The 21,383-nt window shown below is 39.4% G+C and overlaps 1 protein-coding gene across 1 annotated transcript in view; it reads right to left on the reverse strand.

Moving 5' to 3' along the window:
- Window positions 1-21,383, reverse strand: part of PIGN (phosphatidylinositol glycan anchor biosynthesis class N) — a 75,765-nt gene that overhangs the window by 6,508 nt on the left and 47,874 nt on the right. The window contains 7 exon segments of the mRNA XM_014454428.2: window positions 5,828-5,880; window positions 8,130-8,172; window positions 10,066-10,139; window positions 12,652-12,727; window positions 13,055-13,110; window positions 15,958-16,044; window positions 17,653-17,755. Of these exon segments, the coding sequence (XP_014309914.1) occupies window positions 5,828-5,880; window positions 8,130-8,172; window positions 10,066-10,139; window positions 12,652-12,727; window positions 13,055-13,110; window positions 15,958-16,044; window positions 17,653-17,755 (492 nt within the window).

The raw sequence follows: 21,383 nt of genomic DNA on the forward strand, positions 1-21,383 counted from the left end.
ACTATATCAAAACAAAACAAAAATGGAAGCAGGAAAGGTTTGGCAAAGATGTGGAGAAATTGGAACTCTGTGTACTGTTGGTAGGAATGTAAAATGGTATGACTCCTATGAAAAATATTATGGCGGTTTCTCAAAAAATTAAGACTACAACTACTATATGATCCAGCAATCCTACTTCTGGGTACATATATCTGATAGAACTAAAAGTAGGGACTCAAACAGGTAATGCACAACCATGTTCACAGCAGCATTATTCACAATAACCAAAGGGTGGAAGCAACCTAAGTATCCACTGATAAACGAAAGGATAAACAAAATGATCTATATATATTAAACCCTAATATGCAAATAGACCGAACATTGGAACAACAGAACCGGTTGCTATGACGTGTGCTGACCACCAGAGGGCGTGTGCGAAACATGGCAGGCGTTGGCCCCAGCAGGATGGTGGAGCAGGTGAGCGGGGGTGCCAGACCAAGGCGGGGCACCGGTCACTGTCATCGGAGTATGCCTCTAGTGGTTACTGAAAATTCTTTGCTCCTACGCACTGCAGTCCCGCCCGGCACTCACACCTGCTGATGGCGCAGACCCCGGCTCCGCTCACACCCACTACTGGCACTGGAGTCGCCGCTTGCACCCACTGCCGGTGCCTGGCGCCAGCCCCAATCGCTTGGTGCCATCAGTGGGTGCAAGCACCGGCTGCTGGCCACGATTGCCCCTCAGGGCTTCTCCACCTCCCCCAGCTCTTGAGGAGTGATTGGGGCCGGCAGCCGCCTCTTGCACCTGCTGCCAGTAACAGCCCCGTTTGCACCCGCTGCCGGTGCCACCGCTTGCACCCATTGCCAGCGCCAACCCTACTTGCACTTGCAAGCTGGTACCGGAGCTGCCAATCCCACTCTCTGCCGGCGCCCAGCGCCAGTCCCGATCACTCAGCACCTCAGCTGGTGCGAGCGGCAGCTGCAGGCCCCAATTGCTCCTGAGGGCTTCTCCACCTCCCCCTGCTCCTGAGGGGCGCTCGGGGCAGCCACTCACGCTCGCACCCACTGATGGCACCAGCCCTGCTTACACCCGCTGCTAGCATTGGCCCCAATCGCTCGGCACCATCAGTGGGTACGAGCGGGGCTGGCACTGTCAGCACGTGGGAGTGGCAGCGGCAGGAGCGGGGCTGACGGCAGACAGGGGACTGGGGGCCGTAGCAGGAGGGGCCGATTGGGGGCACAGAGAATGGGCCCAGACCCGCCCCTGTGCCCATCACAGCCTTGCAGTCCACAGTTCCTTTCAAGGTGCACAAATTCGTGTACTGGATCCCTAGTATATACATACAACAGAATGTTCCAGGATTCAAAAAGAAAGAAATCCTGACACATGCTACAACATGGCTGAACCTTGAGAACATTATGCTAAGTGAAAGTAGCCAGTGACACAAGGACAGATATTATGTAATTCCACTTAGATAAGGTACCTAGAATAGCATAATTCATAGAGACGAAAAGAGAATGGCGGTTGCCTGGGGCTGGGGCAGGGGCAAATAAGGAATTTTAGTTTTGCAAGATAAAGAAGTTCTAGAGGTTGGATGCACAATGTGAGTATACTTAATACTGAAATATACACTTAAAAATGGTTAAGATGGTAAATCTTATGATCCTATCTAATAATAGGCAAACATGGTAATTTACCATACCTCCGCTACACTTCCCATTGGCTAATCAGGGTGATATGCAAATTAACTGCCAACCAAGATGGCGGCCGGCAGCCACACAGCTGAAGCGAACATGAGGCATGGTTGCCCCGGCGATGGAGCAAGCCAAGGTTCCCCGCCTGCGCAGCCTGGCTCTGAGCTCCGGATGCAACAATGTTTCAATTATAGAAGCTAAACAAACCCCAGATACCTGCTTTCAGCCAGGCAGGCTCAGAGCTGGAGGGGCAACAAAGTTTCAATTACAGAAGGTAAATAAATCCCAGAATAAAAAAAAAGAAAAAAAGGGAGAGACTGGGAGCTTCAGTTGCAGGCTTGGCCTGCCTGAATACAGCCATCAGCCCCTCATCCAGGCTGGCCAGGCACCCCAGTGGGGACCCCAACCCTGAAGGGAGTGCGGGCAGCCTGAAAAAGCCATCAGCCCCTCATCCAGTCTGACCAGGCACCCCAGTGGGGACCCTCACCCTAAAGAGGGTGCAGGCAGCCTGAAAACAGCCCTCAGCCCCTCATCCAGGCTGGCCAGGCACCCCAGTGGGGACCTCTACCCTGAAGGGGGTGCAGGCAGCCTGAAAACAGCCATCAGCCCCTCATCCAGGCTGGCCAGGCACCCCAGTGGGGACCCCCACCCTGAAGGGGGTGCGGGCAGCCTGAAAATAGCCATTAGCCCCTCATCCAGACTGGCCAGGCACCCCAATGGGTCCCCACCCTGAAGGGGGTGCAGGCAGCCTGAAAACAGCCATCATCCCCTCACCCAGGCTGGCCAGGCACCCAAGCGGGACCCCCACCCTGATCCGGGACACCATTCAGGGCAAACTAGCCGGCCTCCACCCATGCACCAGGCCTCTATCCTATATAGTAAAAGGGTAATATGAAAACTGACCCTAACAGCAGAAAGACTGGGAATGACTGGTCACTATGACACACACTGACCACCAGGGGGCAGATGCTCAATGCAGGAGCTGCCCTCTGGTGGTCTGTGAGCTCCCACATGGAGGAGCTCTGCTCAGCCACAAGGCAGGCTGATGGCTGCCAGTACAGCGGTGGTGGTGGGAGCCTCTCCTGCCTCCTCAGCAGCTCTAAGGATGTCCGACTGCAGCTTAAGTCTGCTCCCCGCTGGCAAGTGGACATCCTCCGAGGGCTGCCGGGCTGCCAGAGGAATGTCTGATTGCCAGCTTAGACCCAATCCCCTGGGGAGCAGGCCTCAGCCAGCAGATGGTCATCCCCCGAGGGGTCCCAGACTGTGAGAGGGCACAGGCCAGGCTGAGGGACCCACCGCACCGAGTGCACAAATTTTTGTGCACCGGGCCTCTAGTTCTATATAATAAAAGTATAATATGCAAATCAGCAGAATAACTGGTTGGCGGGGGGTGGGGCCAGTGAGCAGGCAGAGCCAAGACCAGCCAAGGTGCATGCCAGGGGATATCCAACTGATGGCTTATGAGGGGGTGGTTGACCAGCGGTAAGCCGCAGTCTGGCCTCCCTCTGCAGAAGGCGACTGGGTGGGCTGATCAGGGGACAGTGCCGGTGAGCGGCCAGCCCCACCCCCCCATCACCCCTCTGCCAACGCTGGTCAACCACCCCCTCATTGCCATCCCCTCCCTCTGCCCGCTGGCATGCACCTTGGCTGGTCTTGGCGCTGCCTGCTCACTGGCCACACCCCCCGCCAACCAGTTATTCTGTTGATTTGCATATTATACTTTTATTATATAGAACTAGAGGCCCGGTGCACAAAAATTTGTGCACTCGGGGAGGGGGCGGGGTCCCTCAGCCCGGCCTGTGCCCTCTCGCACAGGGACCCCTTAGGGGATGACCACCTGTTGGCTTAGGCCCGCTCTCCAGGGTATTGGGCCTAAGATGGCAATCAGACATCCCTCTGGCAGCCCGGGAGCCCTCGGGGGATGTCCACTTGCCAGTGGGGAGCAGGCCTAAGCTGCAGTTGCTTAGGCTGATGAGGAGGTGGGAAAGGTTCCCACCACCACTGCTGTGCTGGCAGCCGTCAGCCTGGCTTGTGACTGAGCAGAGCTCCCCGTGTGGGAGCGCACGGACCACCAGGGGACAGCTCCTGCATTGAGCGTCTGCCCCCTGGTGGTCAGTGTGTGTCATAGTGACCAGTCATTTCCAGTCTTTCTGCTGTTAGGGTCAATTTGCATATTACCCTTTTATTATATAGAATAATTTTTTGGTGTTTTTTTAAAAGAATTTTTGTGAGTTTATTTGACCCAAACATCACCATAATTTTTTAAAAAGAAAAAAAAATCTATCTAGGAAAATGAGAGTGAAAGTTAGTGAAGGGCCTCCCAGCATAGGAGGTGAAACTGCAGGAAGCAGGAAAAAGCCATGCCTGGCAGTACAGAGTGACTTCCAGGGAATGGAAAGAGAACTGAAGACTGACTGTTAAGGCTGTGACACCAGGCACCCATAGGACAATGCTGTAATGACCCTGGCAGCGCTAACTCAGCCAGTGCCTCCACTTCCAGACACAGTCCCTTCCCTCCCTCCCCCACCTCACCCTGGAGTAAACTTGTTTAACAAAGGCAGTCAAGATTCCTAACTCCCAGGCAATGATTCACTCGTGAAAGTGACATCCAAAATACCAAAGTTCAAGTAGAACCAAAAAATATGGCTCCTCACTTATAGGCCAGTAGAATGTACACTGTTGCTTTGTATGCAAGGGAGTCCAATTTAAGGGTCTCAAAGGATGTTTTCTAGAAATTTCTAGAAAACGTATGGTTTCTGAAATCCAAGTAATTTATCCCACTTCACAAACACACGCATTGGGCTTTTCCACCTCAATAGCTTTGCCCATATCCATTCTGTCTGTCTAAAATACTCTTTGCAAACCTCTGAGTCCACTAATTGAAATTATATCCTCCACTGAAGGCCCAGCTTAAATGCAGACATTGCACAGCTTTTTCAGTCACTGAAGCCTGAAGTGGCCTTGGCCTCCCTTCAGTATTCACATAGCCCTTACCCGGTGCTGCTTGCATTGTAATTATCATGCTCCGGAGCCTGTGCTAGACCACAATCTCCCTGAATGCAGGGCCAGGTGTCAATCAGATGCTTTCCGGCTGGAACGACCCTCACCCTCACAAGTTATACATTAGGTCCCTCCACTCAGAGCTTAAATTCCCCACATCCTGATGAGTGAGTCTCTCTCTCCAGCCACAGGGCATCACTAAGCCTCGAGGCTGGCAATTTCATTCACTTTTGGGTCCTTGCCAATGCCTGAGAATACTTTACACATTGTGAGTATCCACTATGTGATGTTTTTTCTGAAGAAACTAGAGGCCTGATGCATGAAATTAGTGCAACAGTAGGCCCTTCCTTCCCCCCGCTGCCGGCACCAGCTTCCCTCTGGCACCCAGGACCCGGGCTTCCCTCACAGCCCTGACTTTGTCCAGAAGGTCGTCTGGAAGGACATCTGTCTAATTAGCATATTATGCTTTTATTATTATAGATGATCTATATATTAAATGCATATACAATGTCACATTATTGTGTAATCCTAATCTTTTGGAGCCAGTTTCATCCTCCGTAAAATGGAAATAATTCTATTTTCTTTGCATTACTGTCATGAGAATTAATGAAATAATATACCTACAACTCAAAATACACTGGTCAATAAATGACATTTTAATACTAATTATCATACCAATTTGATACCTTCCTCAATAATCCTTAATTTTTCTCAGTTCCTGCTTAACTTGGCTTCTCTCCAGGTGTGAGGTGTTTCTGTAGCAAAATAACCCATCCTCCAATTAAAACTGCCAAATAAATTTCACACTGTAAACTGAACAGTTTCATTTTTCTAAAGAGAGATGGAATGATGATGAGAACACAGATTTTGGAGTGATCTCTGAACTCCCAGATTCAGGCTGTGTCCCTGCACCTTCCTGCTGTCCTGTCCTTCTCTCCACACTTAACAGCTGATCACATGTCATCCCAAGAAAACATTTGCTAATATGTTAGTGCCAAGAATTTGAGAGATAGGTCTCACTTCCTGAGGCTTAAAATAACTGTTACTTGCTATGCTTACCTCAAAAATCAATTAGGCATCTTCCATACATACTAAGATATCAATTTACTTTTTCCACTGGACTGTTAAGAATTTCTGTGTGAATATATACTAACCTTGTTCCAATATCAAGCCAGCTGCCATAATCCTTGACCAAGAAGAAAAAATGCTGTAAAATAAAACAAAAGATGGTTTCATGAAAAACAAAGGCTGTTTAGATTTAGTTGGAAAAACAATGTTGTTTTAGGATTATGTGTTTCAGATTTCTGACCCCTCAGAACCACTATATGACTGGAATCAATAAGAATTTGTCTCTTATTTAAATTTTTGCTTTGACTAAAACATGCCATCGTCTAAGAGCCAGAAATAGCATTACCATTCAATCAAATGAATGCAAAAGTGAATTTTGTTAATAACTAGAAATAAAGAAAATCAACTTTTATAGAAGGCATTAAATAATACCAAATACCTCAGTGAAAAGAAGCCATATCATCATATCATCCATCCATCAACCAATATTCACTGACCACCTACTATGTGCTAGTCACTGTGTTAGGTCCTGGAAGTAAATGCTCTTTCAGAGGGTGCATAATCCGGTGAATGATGCAGTCAAGTTACCAAGTGTGAGTGTGTGTGTGTGTGTGTGTGTGTGTGTGTGTGTGTGATGAGTGTGATCACTAGAAAACTCAGGCCATTAAGGGGCACAGAAGAAGGGGAACACACCCTGCCTGGAATATAAGGGGAAGCAGCTCATTAAAAAGTCTAAAAATTTAAGTGAAAGTAAGAGTCAGATGAAAGATGAGATTGGGGAGATGTGAGAAGTATGTTTCTGACAGAGGGAGTAAACTATATAACTGTCAACAGTCCAGATAGAGCTTGGCAGGTCCAAGGTGTGGCTGGGGTAGAGAAAACAGGAGAGACAAGTGAGAGATGATGCCTATGGAGTAAGCAGAAGCTAGACACAAATCACTTTCTAAGTTAAATTAAACAATTTGACTCTTTATATAAAATTAGAAATCAGAGAATTTAAATTCCCTTCTGTTAATCTGTCTTGCCTATTGCCACTTTGTGAGTAAAACTGAAAGCTGATTTACTCTAACGTTATGTGTGGTCAATTTCAGACAGATAGAGGCATACCTCATTTTATTTTACTTCGCTTTATTGTGCTTCACAGATATTGTGTGTGTGTGTGATTTTTAAAAATAAATTAAAGACAAGAGAGTCTCCCCCAGCAAAAAGATTATGGCTTACTTTATCGTGATGTTGCTTTATTGAGGTGGTCTGGAACTGAGCCTGAAATATGTGAGGTATGCCTGTACTGAAAATCCAGTTCAATACAACACACAAATGCTCTCATCTCAATCAAATGACTAGGAATCTAATGTGAGAAGTTACTGCAATTGCTGTCTCTAATCACTTCTACATAGGATTAGCATAGGAAAGACTTAACCATATCCAAAGAGAGGCCTGTCTCTTGCCCAGCTCCTGAGAGGTGTTTTCTGGGCCCTTGGACTGTCATGCCTGGGCCCTTGGTCACTGAACGGTCATGGAGATGAAAGGTCAGCCATGGGAACAGCATGGACACAAGGCTCTGGTGACAATGGCTGGCAGTGCTCTGTGTACTGCCACACACTGATGCTGAAAGAGGGATGCTGTACTGACTCTCCAGGGAGAGGACGACAGAGCTCTGTGCCTGGACCCTCCTGGCCTCTGCCCTCTGTGTCTCTTCTCTGGGCAGATTATAATCTGCATCCTTTCCCCGCAATAAATCATAGCTGTGAATATAGCTGTCTTCAGTGAGTCTGTGAGTCCATCTAGTGAATCATCCAACCTGAGGGTACACCCTGGGTTGGGAACCCCTAAACTTGCAGGTAAAATAGGTTCTTTTTGTTAACACACTACGTACAAAAGGCTCACCTACATGCTCCTCACTGACTTCATTTATTAGTGCTACCATTTTGATAACATCTTCCCACTTGAAAAGCTCCACTTACTCTTTCCTTCCACTTCTCCCTCCTCCTTTTCCCTTTCTTTTTCAATCTGAGAAAATAGTTAAATAATCGACATTTCAAGTAGAAAAATAATGTATTGCCTAAACCTAAAGTTAGCTTTTCTGTGAACTTCCTATGGAAGTTCTTTCAGACACAATGCACCATAGAAGACTAGGTATAACATGAGAGATTCAAAAAAAGAAAAAAACAAAACAAAACACAAGAAAAATAAATCAAGAAGACTTTTCAGACTTTAACAAGAGTACTCTTACTGTATAAGTCATATAGAAAGAAATTTACATATGTACATTATTCCAGCACTTATAACTTAGTATCTAAAGATTCATGTATAGAAATGAACTCATATTTATCTTGATTAAATTAGCTTCTCAATCTTATTTATACTGAATATCCAAGAATGTCTTACCAAAGCCATAATGTCTGATATGACGAGAACCATGAGAAAAAGACTGAAGAAAAAAAAAGAAAAATTACACATAATACAACAGGCACATTTTTAAAGCACATTAAAATAAAAGTGAGAATAGTCAAATAACCCAATATTCTGTATTTTTGCTTCTGAAAATATTACTTTTGACAAAAGCTCTTTTCATATTAGAAGAATCCTATGTATCCTTTGCCCAGTTTCCTCCAATGGTTACATTTTACCAAAACATAGTACAGTATCACAACCAGGAGACTGACACTGATACTGTCAAGATACAGAATGCTCCCATCACTACACTTCCCTCATGGTCCTCTTTTACAGCCACACCGATCCTCCTCTCACAGAGCCCTGCCCAGCCCCTAACCCCTGGGAACCAATAATGTGTTCCCTGTTTCTTTAACTTTGCCATTTCAAGATGCTGTATAAGTGGAATCATTTATTTTATTAAAAAAAATTTTTTTATTGATTTTTAGAGAGAGTGGGAGAGCGAGAGAAACATCGATGTGAGAGAACATCATCTGGCTGCCTCCCACATGCACCCCAACCAGGGATGAATCCCCAACTTGGGCATGTGCCCCGATTGGGAATTGAACCGACAACCTTTCAAGTGCACAGGACGGCGCTCCAACCAACTGATCCACACCAGCCAGGGCAAAAGAGAAGACATTTATAAAGCCTCAACTTTGTCACCTTTGCCTCAGTTTTTCCCTTTGTGTTCAGTTTTTCACTGCATTGGTCTCAGGATAGAGTTAATACACACATGTGTATACAGGCGTGCATGTGTACACACACACAAACACAAAAATATACATATGCATACATACACTCATTTTGATGAGCCTTCTATTTCTCACTCCATAATGCCACAGCTCTTTTGATTTAAACATTAATTAAAATCTCTTCTAAAAAATGTACCCATTAATAAATGCAAGAAAGTACCTATTAGTTACCAGTTTTTATTCCATCTAAGTAACTATCTTTTATGTGATATTGACAAGGTTTAAATGCTTTCAATATTAACTTTATGTAAATATCCTGCAAAAATATACAAAATAAAACTAGAAACCAGATTTCTACTATTTTTAAACAGTGGAAAAATATGTTTCTTTTTTTTATTATGGCACATGCATAGTAATATGCTAAGCCCAGTTCTAGCTTAAACTCATCAAGAAGAACATGCAAATTTATTCTAATATTAGTTACTTCTTTCAGCACTGAATATGCTAGTTTGATTCAAGAATAACAGAACTGCTAAAAAGCTTCATATTTATCTCGTGTCTTTCAGTCCAGTGCTGATAAGGCAATTTTATTGGGTAAAAAAGAAAATAATAGAGTTGACAGCTTCTCTTCCAGAGGCTTGATTGCTGAAGACTGATTGCTCCAGAAATTCCCCCAAACTCAGAAAGAGTACTTTCCATTCTGTTTGTCAAATGTGTAAAAATCAAGACTAAGAAACAATGTATATTATTGACATTTAGAAGTTAATTTCAAGCCATGCAAAGTGAAATAATGTTAATAGATTTGTCTAATACATATTTAAGAAATAATCCCCTAAACAGACTGATATCCCTTATTTGTTTTGTAGGCACAGTTATATCTATAACATAGAAGTTATTCACCACAAAAATTTAACATTTATGTTTTACTATTTTGTAAGGAGGCTCTTCATTAGCTTTAATAATATTCTAATAACATTTCATTGTTAAGAAAGTGTATTTGTCTACCAGAGGCTCTGATCAACTGATTTCCTCTAATGAAATTGAACTCTAAAAGGGTGAAGTATCTTTTTTTTCATTTTTATAATAAACAATCTATGTTACAGTGTCTTAACAGTAATCACACCAAATTCCCCCAAATGCTTATCCTCATTTCCAAAAAGTGTACAAATCCAATGTTTCTTAAATATTCACCTTACCTTTTTGATGATAACTGGGTAGTTAATTGAACGGCTTCAAAAGCACACATCACCAGAACAAAGGGGATAAAAATCTGTTTAAAAGAACAAAAAATGATGCCATGAACAGCCGAAGCATATGAAAAGCTTTTTGAAATAAATGTTATTCCTGTTTATAGAAATATTTCAGTTTCTCAAATAACTTTTATCTATATTAGTATAGAGTGAATGCTGAAATAAAACCATGACACCAATGACACACAGAACAGTGATGAAGCTGATTTTAAAATCTACATCAACAGCATATGCAATATAAAAAATAACAAATATCAACACATTCCAAATAAAATCTATTACAAATTTTTGTTCCACATAACTACTTATATTAAGGACCATGTTCAAATGCTTCGAAGAGGGTGTGAAAGGCACAGAATGGCCAAATCAAATAAATTTTGGAACCTGATAATTGGATTCACTGATCCCTGAACCCATCTGGTTATTTGATATTATAACTCCATAAACATAATTCAGCTGCTTTACCATTGCTTTGGTTGTTTTATGTTAATACTAATTTATTTATGTTTATAAAATTCATATCACTGTAAAAAATTGTAAAACAATGAAAAAGGCGTAATAAAATTTATAGAGGTTGAAAATCCATAACCCTGAGCTAACACTGATAATATTTTGAGATGCTGTTTTCCAATGACCAATTTATAAAAAAATATATATTACTTGATATTTTTAAAAAGAGGAGAGTGAGGCGATATGGAAAAGAAATGTTCAAGACTGCCTAAGATTCCTTTTCAAGTGAAGGTTATGTGACTACACGGAGTTCAGGACAACCTTCGCTCCCAGCCACATCAGCAGAGAGAGTCTTCAGGTGCATTATGTAAGTAAAGCTCACTGAATGAGGACAGAGGTTAAAGGTCTAGCATTCTAATGAAAACTTTTGCTTTTATTTATTTACTTTTTATTTTTTTTTTATTTTTTTTTTAAATATATTTTATTGATTTTTCACAGAGAGGAAGGGAGAGAGATAAGATTAAGGAAGCACATGTTCTAAAATAATTCACTAGGGAATGGGACACAAGATAATGAACATCTTTTTAACATTTCTTAAAGTTACATTTGTATTAGTGCAGTAACAACAACAAAAAAAGGATATTAATCCTATTAAGAGATACATACTTTTAACAATTATTACTTTTGTGATCTGAACAGAAGGCAATCAGATTTTTGGTAGATATTAGTCACTTTATCTAAACAAATATATATATATATAATTGGCCCTCCATATCTACAGAGTCAACCAACTATGGATTGAAAATATTTGGGGAGAAAAATTACATTATTGCTAATATGTACTAGAGGCCTGGTGCACGGATTCATATACCAGTGGGGTCCCTTGGCCTGGCCTGCACCCTCTCACAATCAGGGACCCCTTGGGGGATGGTGGATAGTTGGTTTCAGCCCGATCCCTGCAGGCCCGATCCAGACAGGAGGGAGCCTGATCCTGTGCCTTGAGCATCTGTCCCCTGGTGGTAGTGCATGTCATAGCAACCAGTTCACCAGTCATTTGGTTGCTTAGGCTTTTATATATATAGATGTAGTTAGGCCTTATATATATATATATATATATAGATATATATATATATATATATATATATATATATATAGATGTAGTTAGGCCTAATAATGGTTGCACTGTACTGAAAATGCATAGACTTTTTTTCTGCCATTATTCACTAAACAAAACATTATAATAACAAATTATTTAGCACTTACATTATATTAGCTATTATAAATAATCTAGAGATGATTAAAGTAATCAAGAGGATGTGTGTAGGTTACGTATATGCAAATGCCACACCATATTACATAAGAGACGGAAGCACCCATAGATTTTGGTATCTGCAGGGTGGGTGAGGGGTCCTGGAACCAAACCCTCTCAGATTCCAAGGGAGGACTGTACTAACTATGTAAAATGTGCCAGGCACTATGGTAGAGAGAATAAGACAAGCATAATGACCCTAGAGACGAAGGGAAAGTACACTAATTAAATTTCACCAAAGAGAATGAACCCCTGATGAGCTGAGAATTATATTGGTATCCTTAGCACCTAGCTGGTGCCTGGCATGTTACTGAATGTAAGCAGTCAATGACATATTTGTTGGATGAATGAATCAATTCTAGGTCATGGATTTGGGAAAAGATTAATATGGTCGACAGTCTTGAGGCTGGGGAACATGGATCCGGGGACCCTTAAATCTTGAGAAGTAAAGCAGTTTTGATCTGTACTGCACTTCCTCACAGGCTTTAATCACCTTTGATAGCACTTCCTGGGACTAACACAGAATTTCTACTTTTTTGAAGTTTAATGAGTTTAAGAGTGAAGCAAAATGATTAGTTATATTTTGGAGTAAAGGCTGGAGGGCCCCACTTCCCATTCTGCAGTGTCTGAGACAGAATCTTCTTTCTATGCTATTTAAATTTGACACAATGACTATATATAACCTTAATGTCACATAATGTTATATAATCTTAATGTTACAATGAGTTCATCATATTAATTAATTAGTATCTTAAGAAAATAAGAAAACTAACCTTCCACAACATCAGGGCTCCCATCATAAAAGGACTAAACACAGTCAGAAAGCAGTAGACAGAGGCAAGATCAAAGCTAAAGAACCAATATAAAGAAAAATTATTTTAGAATTTACACTGTAACTTTAAAAGAATGTCTACTGAAAAGGATGTTTAAATGAATTTTCTAAAAATCTCTACTTACTAAAAACACAAACATACAAGGAACATTATGAAGCCACTAAAATGAATGAGGTATACATCAATCTCCACAATATATCCTTCAGTATAAAAGCAATTACAAAAATTACAATTGTATTACTTTTTGGCTACACACACACACACACACACACACACACACACACACACACACACACATATATATATATATATATATATATATACTGTTTTCATTTAAAATTACCTGTTAATAGAAGCTATATTCCCAGTTCCAAAAAATGCTGTCACTAAGAAGAAAACCTAAAAAGAGTTAAGGAAATGCCAAAACAAGACAGAATTCATATAAATTTCTTTTTCATTTAGAAAAGATATGCCTCTTCTACTATGAGGGCAATTTGCTTTCTCATTTGTAGACTTGATCATATATTGTTGTAAACGAATATAACATCTGTCTTAGGAAAGAACCAGATTGAACAAGCAGTGTCGTAAGAACAATGAGGCCTGGGAGGTCATCCTCACTTGTCACTAGTAATCTTGGGAAGGTTACTGTTTTCCTCTTCCCTAGCATACGCAAATAGGATTATTGTGCCCACAGTTGGCCACTAATGATATTTTCAAAAGGAAAATGTAGACCTAGTGCATGTGATAGACATTTTCAGCTAAAATACTGTCTCAATTCATAGATGCTTGCTGTGTGGCCATTATATAAGTAAATATCATGTTTTAAAATAATTCAATAGAGAATGAGACATGAAAAATGTCAACTATCTTTTTGACATTTCTTAAATTTACATTTGTATTAGTGCTGAAATAAAAAGTAGATATTGCCCTGGACAGTATGGCTCAGTTGGTTGGAGCATCATCTCGTGCACACGAAGGTCACATGTTCGATTCCCAGTCAGGGTACATGCCTAGGTTGTGATTCGCTCCCTGGTTGTGGTACATATGAAGGCAGCTGATCCATGTATCTCTTTCACATCGATGTTCCTCTATGGTGACTTGAGCCTTAAATGTACCCATGGATCCATCCATTCAACCAATCAACTAACCGACTAACATTGTCTGGTGTTTATCAGAAGCAGAGCTAGGCACTAAGCCTATAAACATGAATGAAAGAGTCTCCAAGTGATCAGATGGTGACTAAGATTAAGCTGATATATAGAAGTATATGAGAGAAATTTTAAGATAAATAGTGGAAAAATAAATGAGTCACAAATCAGTAAATAGGTGTGATAAAAAGCTTAGGGTTTATTAAAATAAAGACTATTCAGTGGAAGATGAAGCAGTAAATATAGATTGGTGGCATATTAATAAAAATCCTTGGGCTTTACTGTGGAGACAATGAAGAATTAGCAAACATTTTAGGTGAATGATAAAGAAATACCAGTACCAGTGTGCTATCCGGATCAGAGAGAGAAATAATTAGAGGCAGAAGTCCATGTCAGGGACAGGAAAGTCTGAACTGGCACAGTGGAAGTGGAAATGGAGAATGAGGAGAGACAGTGGGACCTCAGAACTGGATAAGGAGCAGTTAAATCTGACAACAAGTTTGATGGCTTGAGAGTATGGCAATGCCATTAAATGCAATGAGGCCTGCTAGAGAGCAACTTTGGAAAAGGGTGGGCAGTTGTCAGCCAGTTTGGGACATAGATCTGGTGATGCCTAGCAGAATGTTGGAAATATGGCTTTTGAGGTCAGGAGAGAGGTCAAGACTGGAAAAGTAGATCTGAGTTATGTTCACAGAAGTGTCGCTCAAAGCTATGGAAGAGGATGACCTTTTCCAGGTACAGTAAGAGGAGAAGGCTAACAATAGAATCCAGAGAAAAACATGGTTCAAGATCAGACAAAGGAAGAATAAGTTTAAGTGAAGGAGAGCAGAGATTATATAAAAAGCTAAGAAGAGATCATATCCTGGAAGTCAAGGGAAAAGAAGAGAGAAGCCCATGGAGTTGAATGGTACAAAGTGATGATATAAAGCTGAACAGATTAGACTGTGCCATCAGGAAGCCCTGCCAACACTGAGACAACAGCTTCAGCAGACACCTGACACATAGAGCTACAATGTGCCACACACTGCGTGCCAGGCTTGAGGGTATAGTACATAAAGGGGAGGAAATGGTAGCAGCAACTATAGATTTTTCTTTCAAGGAGCTTGGAAGTAAACAGAAAAAACAAAGTGAAGCCCTAGCTTGTTTGCCTCAGTGGATAAAGCGCCAGCCTGCGGACTGAAGGGTCCCGGATTCGATTCTGATCAAGGGCATATGCCTGGTTGCTGCTCGATCCCCAGTAGGGGGAGTGCAGGAGGCAGCCAATCAATGATTCTCTCTCATCATTGATGTTTCTATCTCTCCCTCTCTCTTTCTCTCTGAATGAATAAAAATATATTTAAAAATAAACACACACAAAAAATGAAGTTATAATTTAGGGGGATGCAGGATTCAAGGAAAGAAGTATTTTACTTGTCTGTGCTGAGTGGAAGGAACCTGCAAAAAAAGAGAAGGCAAGATTGAGTGTGAAAGCAAGAGGTAGAGGAGAGCATGGCACATTTGTTTTCTGGACCTATAAGGTCCAGCCCTGCGCCACGGTAAGTTCAAAGGAAACACCTCCCTATGAATTTCTTGAAGCTGGTCAGCCAGCCTTCTCAAATTGAGACTTTATTCTGCCATACTGTCTTTCAAACTTTGAATTCTAGTAACTTTCACACAACATTTCCTCTGATGTGATCCAAAAACCTTGTGAGGCAGATTTTACATGAGTATAGTATAGGATATACATAAAAGCTGCAAACTAAACTCATAATGCAGTTTCTTCTAGGTGAGAAAATTAGATTGGAGTTGGGAGTTGAGACTAACTTTAGCTGTAAAGTTTTAATTTTTTTAAAAATGTGACATATGTGACAAAATATTAACTGTTGATATGTGGATGGTAGATATACACACATATTTATTTATGCCAGCCTTTATGCTTTTTTATAGTTTCGAAAATTTCTTAACGACGTGAACTATGAGAAAATTATGGTTGAGAGGAGAGTTAAATGCTCTCCAAGGTAATACCATTAATGGTGACAGGCAGGGACACCTTCCACATTCTTACTCCATTAAATGGGGGGTTGCAGCAACTGAAACCAAAAGCCCAAATGAAGGATACAAGGAAAAAGGCCCTACGGATGTCATCCAGACAGAGCTGTCGAAACTGGGTTATATCAGTATTGTAGGAGAAATGGATACTGGTGACCTGGGAGAAATAAGAAACACATGAATGCACAGTAACAGTTCCCTTACTTCTACCCCCATAGGCAAACTGACAGTCTAAGTTACAACGGCTAGAAAGATACCTTGTACTAACAACAACAAAAATCAACAATAAATCTTTTCCTATAGCTTAATTACATCTTAATAAAGTCTGCCAGAAAAATAAAATATGTTGCTAATAATGTATTGAACAGAATTGTAGTATTGCTATATGTGTAATAGAAGTGACAATTGAGCTTTTTCTTATCCTATATATATGCTTCACTTTTAAATCCCTATATAATTCTTTATTTTTCTAAGACCTGATTTCTCAGTGTCCTGATCTTCTCAAACCCAGGTATGGTATGATATTAAAAAGCATGATAAAATTAAATATGTTTCTTTGTTCTTCTCTTAATTCTATTTGTAGAGATATCATTTCTCTTTATAAGAAAAATAAAATATTTTCTATCTTTGGTAAAATAGAAAGTCACTCAATTCCAAGAAGATAGGTGCATTCTTTCTTTTTTTTTTTCCTTAATCCCTCACACTCCCCAAAAAATCATGAGTAAGTTTAAAGGGAGACTTTCCCTATCCCTCACTCTCCATATAATTGCCAATAAGTTCTTAGGATGCTTTAATACTCTTTCCTAGAAAAAGGAACATCTGCTTTCAGGTAAAAAATAGAACATAAAAAATGACACAATAAACCTCATTTTAAATGGACAGCCTGACCATTTACTTAAATTTGATCAAAATGTATTATTTTAATATTCCAGGACTGAAAGTTAAACAGTAATTATTTAATATACTTCAATAAAGTTTCTTCTTTATTGAAATTAATTATTCTAAATTACCAATTCCTCTCTATAAACTCAAGTGGAACCAGTTAAGAATAGATCAACTATGAAAGAGTTCTTCTGCAATATTCATTTTACCTGACCTCAGTAAAACTATAAATATTCTATCACTAATTTCTCATAATTACCTCAGTTCTAAAATGAAGGCAAGAGACATCAATTTAACGCTATACCTCAGGATAATAAAGGTGTCCTTAAAATCTGATTGGCTTTTAGGAAATTCATTGTATACTGTGAGGAACAAATAGTCCAAGATTTGGTCTGAGACCACAATCACTAAGGTGACAGAATAAGCATTTTGGATTAGGATTACTAGAAGGAGAAAAACAAGGCAGGGAACATAAATGACCTTTCCGATCAAATTCATTAACTGATTTGTGACAACATAAATATTCTTCCAGATAAAATAAATTGAAAGAAGAAAAATTAGATGTAAAGATAGAGGAAAATGGGATAACATCCCTCCTCCTCCATTCTTTCACCTATATTATGTTTTTCACATCAGTGATTCTCAAATAATCTCTTTAAAAAGTCCATCCTCTATAATGTCTATAAAACAATAATATGTTTTTCTGTTATAAGTAAAAAATTTTCTTACAAGCTGTTTAACTTAATTTTAACTTAATTACTAATGATTTAAATAGCATAAAATTTTAAGTAGAAAGGTTTAATGAAATAACATTGTAACTTCCTTATAGAATAGAGTATTTTAATATTCTCAGATAAATGCAACAATGATTTTGACAATCTACCTTCTGTTTGCAGGAAACATCAGATTGTTGTAGGGTTTCTTGTTCCATATGTATCCAGACAAACATCAAACATGACAACACTAATGGGAAGAGAGCCTCATACCTAAGAGGTGGGTAGGGGTGGGGTGAAAGTGGGAGGGTAGAAATGAAAAGACAAAAACATTAAACAAATTAAAATGCAAATTTATATTGAGAAGTCTTTTTCAAAATTAAAATAATCTTAATATTTCTAAGGTACAATATCACAAAAATTTTAATTTTTCAGAAGAAGTAGAAAAGAAAAGTAACATTTAAATATCAACTCCAACAACATCTGTTTTTGAAATATATTACATCTTGAGATCATGATATGTTTAAAATAGTAGAGATATTTAAAAATAAATTATAAAGTAAATGACAGATATACACACACACAAAAAGAAAATATACAAAGGTAAAAAGACAATTTCCAAGTTGAAATTATTAATACCTGGTATACAGAGAAAAAGAGCAAGACAAATGTTCCAAATTAAAAAAAAAAAGGCTGCAATATAGGAACATAAAACTCTCAAAAACAACAAAAAAGAGCCAATAAGTACACAAAAGTATGTTTGATCTTATTGATAACTGTTGTGGAAATCAAAATAATAGGGAGATACCATATTCACTTAGCATATTTACCCAAAATTTAAAAAAGTAATGTTGACAAGAGTGTAATGAAAAAAGAAATAGCATCCTCTCTGTATAGGAATAAAACACTTTTTGGAAGGTAATCTAACACTGTGTATCAAGAGTCTCAAAAATATTCATATGTTCTAACCCAGTATTTTCATCCGGTGTGTCGCAGCACACTGGTGTTATACAAGAATTTTTAAAACATGCAATCCCAAACTATTTAGTCAGAGGCACTGGCCTCTTTTTCCTTAGATTCTCTGCTATAAATACCATCCATCACTTCAAGAAATTCCCTGAAAACATAATCAGACACATGCACTACAATACACATATAAAGATGTTTGTTGTGATACTGTTTACTGAAGGGAAAAACAGAAAACAACCTACTCTCCACAGGTGAGCATGGTACATCTCTAGGCTGGAACACGAGGTGGATAAAGGAGAAATGTTCATGAGATAACCCAGTAATAGAAGCCTTTTCCAATCCTATGCTTTAAATTTTACCACAGATCATAAAACTAAAGCACTGAAGAGGGGGCAGAAGGAACACTTGGGTTTGAGGAAGCATACACGATCGCTTGGTATAGAAGACTGCCGGAGGATGAAGAGATAACATACACATAAGAAAATATCACTAGTTTAACAAGCACAGAAAGTTATAAAAAGCTACACCATTTCTGACCTGTTAAAATAGCATTTGATATTCTTATTTTAAAATAAAAATACCAAATCTTGGGAAGAAAATGATGAAATAGGACCCCTCAAAGGCTGTTGGTGCTATTATAAATTGGCATTGTTCTTAAGTAAAAAGCAAACAAACAACAGTTCATACTCTCTGGCCCACCTATGCTACCGATTTATTTCCTTACAAAAACTATAAACTATGATTAGTTTCTTTTGTAAAATGTAGATGAATAAATATTCCTATGGGACTTTCTTTCTCTCTCTCTTGCTCTTTCTTTCTTTCTTTTTTTTGTTAATCCTTAACTGAGGATACTTTTCCATTGAAAAAAAAATTTTGTTTTTAGAGAGAGTGCAAGGGTTGGGGAGAGACATAGAGAGAGAAACACTGATGTGAGAGAGACACATCAATTGGTTGCCTCCCACATGTGCCCCTGGCCAGGGATTGAGCCTGCAACTGCGGTACATGCTCTTGATCAAAATTGAACCCAGGACCCTTCAGTCCGTGGGCCGATGCTCTATCCACTGAGCCAAACTGGCTAGGGCTTCATTTCTTTAGATAATCAATATCTTGTATGAAATCTGCATATCTGAATTAATATACTGAAACACCAGTAAAATGTCATCATAGTGTACATAATAAAACCATACTAAATCTGGATCTGCTAGTTTGGTCTCTGCAAATCGAACAGGGCCATAAGGCATTTAGCTTTCTTTTATAGTGTGCTAAGGGATCATATAAACAAATTTCAGAGGGAAATTTTAACCAACTAAGGAAATTATTTTCAAATACTATAATAGCTTCTATTTGCATAAAAATAATTGTGTTGATTACAAAATAAATCTTCTTTATTCATAAAATCAAGGATGCATTATAAGTTAGAATTTAAGATTACTATCTTTCTTTAAAGTAATAAACTGAATTTTTTAAAATATCCTATAATTCTGACTATTCACTAATATCCATAGAGAACCCTCCAGGTTGCCTTAAAAAGATGACAACATGGACTGTTTTGCAAAACTGATTTGACACTGAAAATGTTCTAAGTGAAATTATTAGACTGTGCTGCTTCAGGTTATATCTGTGGAATGTTTTTGCAAAGGTAAATGTACTTTCTGATGTTAAAAAATATATTTCTTAATACATTCATTAGTAAGGCCACTCTCACTAGGTGTAAATTTTTATTTTAGATTTTCTTAAAATAAATTAAATGTACTTAGGATAATCTGTTTTGGTGTCTTTCGTGAGTATTAAATTGATGATTTAAAACACTATAATGCTTATCCCTAATGTTAGCTACATGGCTAACTCACTCTACATTATGAAGTACGTTTTCACTCAAAATTCAACTTTAATTATACTTTCTTAAGCTCTAATCCAGCAAACCAGATCTATGTTTAGATTTATTTGCAGTTTTTAATCTACTACACATTCCTTTAAATCTGTCTAGTGCTTTAGAACTTGGAGATCCTAAAAAGAAAAGGGCTTATTGATTATGAAGTGACTGTGTAGAATATACACAAGTTTCTGGATCCTGACAAACATTACTCCCTAAGGCAACCTCTGGGTGTAATCTCTTAATGAAAGTTGTGTCACCCCAAAATGGTGGGTTAGAACAGAAATTATTTTATATTCTGATTTTTATCTAGACAAAAGACTGTATATTCCAATTCACATATACATTTATACAATGATAGATTCTGATTATAACTAAATTATTTATTTTACTGGAAGCTCGGTGCACAGATTCATGCACATTGAAAGGAAATTAATTAGAAGAAATACTTTAGAGGCCGGGGAGGGACTGCGGGAGGGCTCCAAGGCATCTCCAACCCATCTCGCCCAGTCCTGATGGGCCAGACCCCAGCAGCAAGCTAACCTACCGGTCGGAGCGTCTGCCCCCTGGTGTCAGTGTGCATCATAGCGACTGGTCGAATAAATGGTTGGACACTTAGCACATTAGGCTTTTATATATAGAAGATAATTTCACCAATAAAGGGAAAAAAGATGAAGAGTTTTAAGGTTTCATTATATTTATCACTCTTGAGTAAGAATATGCTGATAGACTTCAAGCTTTATTTCAGAGTTCAAAGTTCTAAGTCTGAAAGCAAGCCCATCTGAAGATCTTATTAGGTAACTGGTAGAAATGTCTACATTGATTATACGTATTACATCTTCATTGCTGTGCCCAGACCTGTTTGTCCAAAGAGAAATGAAAAGATAGGAGGTGTGGGGGCCTTGGTCAGAGGAAGTCTAGCACCCAGTGGATCATCTGCTATATGGGGAATAGAAGAACTCCTGGGATCTAGGTCATTTAGGATGTTAGGGTCTACTATGAGAACATTTCTCTAATTCTGAACTAGGACACCTAAATTTCCCCCAAAATGAACCCAAG

The sequence above is a fragment of the Myotis lucifugus genome, unplaced genomic scaffold (genome assembly GCF_000147115.1).
Source record: "Myotis lucifugus unplaced genomic scaffold, Myoluc2.0 scaffold_36, whole genome shotgun sequence".
In the NCBI taxonomy this organism is placed as follows: domain Eukaryota; kingdom Metazoa; phylum Chordata; class Mammalia; order Chiroptera; family Vespertilionidae; genus Myotis; species Myotis lucifugus.